General features: G+C 27.2%; 1 protein-coding gene across 1 annotated transcript; it reads right to left on the reverse strand.

Moving 5' to 3' along the window:
* Positions 1-1,147: 1,147 nt before the first annotated feature.
* Positions 1,148-3,273, reverse strand: LOC145612722 (protein SPEAR3-like). The gene is made up of 5 exons (XM_081668020.1): positions 3,001-3,273; positions 2,750-2,899; positions 1,749-1,819; positions 1,460-1,568; positions 1,148-1,249 (listed from the first exon to the last, which is right to left on the reverse strand). Exons 1-5 carry the CDS (start codon positions 3,271-3,273, stop codon positions 1,148-1,150), a joined length of 705 nt encoding a protein of 234 aa, XP_081524146.1.
* Between the last annotated feature and the right edge of the window lie 4,057 nt (positions 3,274-7,330).

The raw sequence follows: 7,330 nt of genomic DNA on the forward strand, positions 1-7,330 counted from the left end.
ACGATATAGTAATGTAAATCACATTATTTTTAACATTTTTATTGGCGTTCTTATTATTTTAAAAATCTACATTGTAGTTAACATAATATTTTAAGAAAGATAATAGAAAGCTGGACTTAGAGAAACGCTTGCATAAGTTAAATTGTTCGCAAAAAAATTTGGTGAAGCGAATGCACTCTCACACGATTATGTCTAAGTTAGTCGATCATCTTACGCTGATGTTGTATCGTAGCCCTCTACCTCGCATAATCCTACACTACCACATATGGAGACAATGGAGTAGCTACCAATTAAATCCACTTTACAGAGAAAATTTGTCAAATTGATTACTGTAGATGTCTAATTATCCTTTAAAGAAAGGATAAGATGTAACTACTTAACTTTTTTTTTTTTTTTTTTAACTTGCTATGTTGTCTTCAATTCACTTATAAAATTAGAGGAGAAAAAAGAATTAATCCACCTTGATTAACCTTAATGATGTCTTATCACTAATTTAGTGTAGGTACGAGTTATGCTTTACACCAACTGATTTGATGACAGACTAGACTAAAATTTTCTACCTCTATTGAACCTTCTTTAATTTAGCAAAGTAAACAACTGTTTAACATTTAAAATCTTACTTATCAAATAAAGGCAATAGTTAAATTAATTGTAAACTTGTACTTTATGTTGTCTGCTAGACCAAGAATATAATCTAAATTTGTAATTTACTTCATAACCTTGGTCGAAGATCATCATTGTAAAACTGATTGTATGTGCGTACCAACGTCCTGTCAAGGCTAATATTACTCTTTTATGCTCATAAGGTACAACGACTATTTGTACGTACACAAAGAAATAACATTGGTCGCACATAAATATGTACTCCGTACGTACATCACAAATTATTGACTCTAATAAGCTAAAGGTAAGGAAATTATATGTTAATGAAATTCTATAAATGATTTTTGTATCTATAAATTTTGTTTGCATAATAATAATAAAAAAATAACTATTTGTTACAAATTAATTAAATGTGGTCTGAAAATAATAAACAACTACTATCATATTTGTTTTACCTAATGATAATTTCTGTGGTTAATTTTGTGTTTTATAGAAAAAGCAGTGACTATAAAAACTACTAACCCAAACGATTATCTAAATTTTGCTATAACTTAAGCTCCAAATCCAGTTCTTCATTTTCCCTTAATTCAGAATTCTGGTTGCCGGAGTTCATTGATTCGAATGACTTATCGCTTCTATTTCGTTGCTGGAAAAAAAAAAAGCAAAGTTTTGCGTACAAATTGAAGTTAGAAATTGATACAATATATGAAGTTATAAACCAATCCTGGACTTAAACCATCAGTTTAGCTTAAGCGGATGATTTAATTCCAGGATCGGTTTATATAGTCTACCGGAAACCATTAATTCAAAAGGTTTAGAAATTTTAATATATTCGGAAAAACAAACTGTATATTACCTCAACCTGGCTTAGAAGGTGCCTAGTGACCATACTTAGTGGTAGAAGGTCTGGTTGCTGGGGCTCCTGGGTGACGCGAATATTGTTATTAGGGATCCATTCGGTCCATCTAATTATTAAAGTGTACAATAAAATTAATTTTTTGTTACATAGTATAATACAAATATTGTACAATTATTCAAAGATCTTATGAAAAATGGAATGGAATGAAATTCAGAAATTACCAAGTAAATTTTATTACATTATGAAGGGAAATAATTTTTATTATTACATTACCAATTATTCATACCTTGTTGTTTTGCATAACTGAGATTCATTGTATGCTACATTGCCTGTCCCCATATGATCTCCCATTCCCATCTGCATTAGTATTTCATGATTTAATTAAATTAAATTAAAATAAATTTCAACATTGAAATTTAATAACAATAAATTAAAAAAGTAGAAAATTAAACACCAAATTATAGAAATAAAAATAATGCTCCCTCCATCACTTTTCTTTCTTTACACTTTTTTGAAAACTCCTTCTTTACACTTAAAATTTTACATTGTTCATCATTGATCACGTATATATTCAATATGATACGCATAAAAATTATGAAAAATTAACATTTATAAAAAATATTTAAAGCGGAATCTATTAAGATCCCGTATAATATAGTTTTATTATTTTAAATAAATTAGTGAATTATTGTAGTCAGAAATTTAATAAGTTGACCATAAAAATCAAAGCTTAAGGAATTAAAAATAACAGAGATTTACACAATTTTTAATTAAAAATGAAAAAAAAAAAAAAAGCATCCAAATGAATCTTTTTAGTGTATTAATTACTCCAGTAAAATCTTTAATACCATCAAGAACATAGAGTAATTAAAAAACTTTTTAACTTAATTTTTCTTTTAATCTTTTTGATTATACGACAATTTTGAAAAAGGGGTATTCTTTTTTTCTGAATTCTGATGATAAACCTCTAACAATTTTTTATTTTTATTTATTTATTTATTTATTTTTTATTTATTTTGAAGAATGTTAAACCTTTGACTTAACTCACCTCAAAAATGTTAAATAAAAAGTAATTAATTGCAGAATTTCAAGTCTTTTATCTCCTATAATACAAATTTTAGGCTTGATGTTGTACAACAATACATTAAATTTTATTTTTTTAAAAAAAAAATCATAACTTTTAGGTCAATAATCTATATTCCAAATAAACCATATACTATAATATCACAATTAAATCTTTTTTCAAACATTGATGAAATTCAATCTATCCAAAGCAAATTAACATACCATGTAAGCATTAGGATGGTGGTAACCATAAGCAGAAGGCGGCACCGAAGGCGACGCATAATATGGCTGCTGCTGTTGCTGCTGTTGCGGTGGTGGTGGTGGCATTCCCTGATGATATGCAAGTTGGAGCCTTATATCATCCGGTAGATGCTAAAATGACCGTACAAAAAAATCAATAAAAATTCAACTATTTCAATAAAACACATAAAAATTTGACAAATAAAAAAAGAATTAGAAAAAGAGAAAAATACCTGAAATGCAGGATTAAGAAAAGGATGAGGAGGAATAAGGCCACAACTCGCCATTTGAGTATGCAATCTAATCTTCTCTAATTGAGCAACCCCAAGACCTCTTTGAGGTTGTCGGGGTTTTTCGAAATCATTGTTATTATTATTATTACTACTATTACTATTACTATTATTATTATTAGTACTCGTACTCGTACTCGAGGTACACTTATTTTTCCCCTTCTTTGAAGAAGAATTCCCCGATCTCTCATAATTATTGTTGTTATTATTTTTCATGTTTTTTGTTTGGTTGATCTCCAAAGTAATTTTTGTGCCCTATTTTTATTGTTTATATTATTTTCAAAATCACAATCAAATGAAGATTGACTTTGACTTGAACAAAAATGAAGTTGTTCACCTCTTTTTAAAGCTTCACTCAACCACCTCCTCAGTAAATATTGCTTTGCTGGATGAGATTATGAGATTTATTGGTATATTAGTGCTATAATTTCACAATTATACATGGATTTTTTTACCAATAATGATGATATTTACATCCTATTTTGCTTGATATAATGGTTCTGTTATAAATATTTCATGATTTGGATGAAAAGTGAAAGAGATACTTACCATTTATGGGTGATTTGACTTAGTTGGATAGTGTCAATAATGGATTTCAAAATTTAATTTTGAATGTATTCAAATTTATAAAAATTTACCGATTTAAATAGTGGACATCTGCGTAAATATTTTATTTCTCAATCTTAGATGTATATCGTTGGTACCTTTAATTTATCTTGGATTTATGAGATTATTGCTCAAGCAATCTTTTTTCTTTTATTACAAAATTATTGTTCGATCTAATAGTCTAGCTAATAGAAGAATATAGTTTTTTTTTTTTTTTTTTTTTTTTGAGGGAATAGAAGAATATAGTTTATTACTCTTTTCCGATTTTAGTATTTAGAAAATTAGAAAAATTTATAATTTGCACCTAACTAGTAACAAAACTTATCATAAATGGCTATATGAAGCTAAGGGTCTGTTCACATTTACTGAGCTGAGCCGAATTGTACTGATTGGAGCTGAGTTGAACTTAACTGAACTGAAATGATTTGAGCTGAACTGAATTGAACTAAACTATATATTTTATGAGAGAAGGAAATTAGGAGCTGAACTGAACTGAACTGATTGAAACTGAACTAAACTAAACTGAACTGATTGGAGCTAAACTAAACTGAAATTAAGTAAATGTGAACAGGCTTTAAGTTAACATGAAACTTCATCTATGTAATTCTTTTGTAAAAAATTAAAAACTTTCAAAAATACTTGTATATGCATCATTTCTCTTAGTGCTTATTTTTTTAAGACTTTTTTATTTCTCTTTTCAATTATCTATCCTACATAATTTTTCACAAAAAAATAAAATAAAATAAAATTTTCGTACATTATATATAGGAAGTTAAATTGTATAGATTGATTGGTAATTCGTATTTAATAATCAAGTTTATGCTAGCATAATGTCCAATTCTCTTCACCTAATTTCTTTTCTAAACTAAATTGAAACTACTTTTGCTAAACTTAAATTAATTTTACTATACATAAATTTACTGTTACAGATTAAAACTTATTGTAACTGATTTAGTTTTTTATTTGTACTTTAAATTTACTGATTTTTACTGAACTGGAGTTTAGAATTTTTGTTGAACTGAACTTATTTTTACCAAACTTATATTGTTTTTATTGAATAGTATTATTTCTGAATTTAGTATAAAAGTTTCAATGTCTCTCTTCTAGTTTTTACGTACTTTATTGATTCATATTTGTTGAGATAATGGTTTACATATAATTGTCACTTATCAATTTTAGTGAAAGGATAGAAACTTAATTACATATTAATAGTCCCTCATACTGTCATATCAAGGAATACAAAGTGAGAAAATAGGTGAGTCCACTATCCACTCCTTATGGTCAAAATATGTATTATTAGGATTATTGCTAAAAAAAAATGAATGCCCACATCATACTAAATTGGATTAATAGTTTAATGAAAAATTTAGTAGCATACTTAATTGGATCTAGCTAATATATTCAACAATGTACATTTTTTTTTTTTTTTGGAAGGAATAATGTACAAATCTTAATATCTGGCTATAGAATTTTTACATTTTAATTCAGATTTTTGATTAATTAAGTTTAGGAAATCTTGTAAATGTTTCTGGCATTTAGCTAGCTAATCAATTCAAAATCAAATAATTTACTTCCTCAAATAAATTTCTGATTTATATATTTCCTTTTTCTTTTCATTTCAAAAAATATTTGCTTCCTTTGTATATATTCATCCACGGAGTATATGGAATTTGTTAGCCAATTAGCCATAAGCCTATATCTACTACAATAATAATCTTTCATTTATTGAAAAAAAGCTAAATAAAATATCATATAATTTGAATCAAATCACAATAAAATTAAAGAGATTCTAAAAATCTTGTAAATAATATAAACAAAAGGATTCTCTTTAAATATGAAAGAATGAATCATGAAAAGACAATTTGCATAATTGTTACCAAGTTTGGATATTTGTTACCTTAGCTAGCTGGAAAAGAAGAATACTATATTATACTCCAGCATTTAATTAATTTACCAGATTTCAATAATTTCATATTTGTTTTGTTTTACATAAATTATGGTAGCAAGGATTTAATATAATGCAATATATGGGGTAAATTTGTCAAAAGATTGGGATATTTAGGCTAAGGATAATATATAAGCAACTTAAGATAATTTACCAAACACAGCAAATCTAATTGAGCTGTTTGGGACAGGATTTTGTGGGACATATTTTATAAGTTTATTACTTCGTATTTGTCTAGTGGAAAATCAAATCTGCCTTGACCATCTTCGCCACTCTATGTAATACTAGTGTGAGATTAAAAAAAATTCAATCTAATTAATTTATTTAATATTTAGATTTTAAACAAGTTGGGAAAATATTGTTTCATAATGTTTATTATCACAAAAAGTATAATTAATGATACGTTATAAATAAAATGAAGAGTACATATTAGATATTACGGTATATAGTTATTTGTCTAAATTAAATTTGTTTGCTCGTTCTTTTAATTTAAACTTTAAACGTTGTTGATTAGTAGATGCATGCATATAGTAGGTTGGTTATATTACATTGACAATGAAATGGTATACATTAGGTGGTAAGTCATTAATTTGCATTTCAAATTAGAGGTTGTGGGTTCGAAATCTAGTTGACAAACTTTCTTTTCTCTTTTTTTTTTTTTAATTAATTAATTAATTTATTTATTTTTTTAATGTTGGCAGATAACATGTCTAGCCATTGTATTTAATAATATATAATATAAATTTTTTAGCACAACAAAATGACTGATTGTCAGGGCCTGTTTACTTCAATTTAATTTCAGTTCAGTTCAGCTCCTAATTTCCTTCTCTCATAAAATATTCAGTTAAGTTCAGTTCAGTTAGCTCCCATCAGTTCAATTCAATTCCGATCCAATCAGTTCAGTTCAGTTCTGTTTAGTAAATGTGAACATACCCTCACCACCTTATAATACAATTTTATGTAAGAATGATTCATAATTTCAAATGTACTGTTATTATGTATCGTTATTTCTTTTAAGGAACAATAAAGAAAAATGACATTTTTACAAACTCATGAAATTCGAGACAATTAACTATAATTCTAATTGCGGCGTCATATATAACATCATTGTCTACTCCTTTAACTGGTCTATCTACTAGATTTATGAAAATTCAGATCAATATCATCCAACCCATACAAACCAACATGAACCTAGCCAACCTTATTATGAGCTCATGAAATTTCCAAACTCACTTTCCAATTACACATTTAATTTGAAAAAGAAAAAAAATTATTACACCCATTTCCTTAACCTATATATGCACCACCCAACCCAACCCAAACCATAACCCCTTGACCCACAACCTAGTCCAAGTTGGGTTAGACTTAACACGTTCATGCACAACCAAACCCATCCTTCTTCAGTATGGGTGTAAATAATTCCCCAACTTAGCTTAATTAGCTTGTATATATGTGTTGTATCAAAATCAGACTAGACCAAGCTATGGCCGTCCTTACTTTAACTTGTACAAATGGTTCTTTGTAAAATCAAATATTCCCTTCGTTATGTGAAATTTTGTCTAGTTTCAATAGTTGTTCATTTTATGAATTTTTTTTTTACTTCTTTTACTTTATTCTTTATTTAGTCATTAATTTTTCTGTATATTTTTTCCTTTAACCTAAGTGTTAGACTCAATCTATAATAGAGGTGATCATTAGGAGGGTCGGACCAGATTCGGGTTG

Source organism: Chenopodium album, chromosome 24, assembly GCF_948465745.1.
Source record: "Chenopodium album chromosome 24, dcCheAlbu1.1, whole genome shotgun sequence".
Lineage (NCBI taxonomy): Eukaryota > Viridiplantae > Streptophyta > Magnoliopsida > Caryophyllales > Amaranthaceae > Chenopodium > Chenopodium album.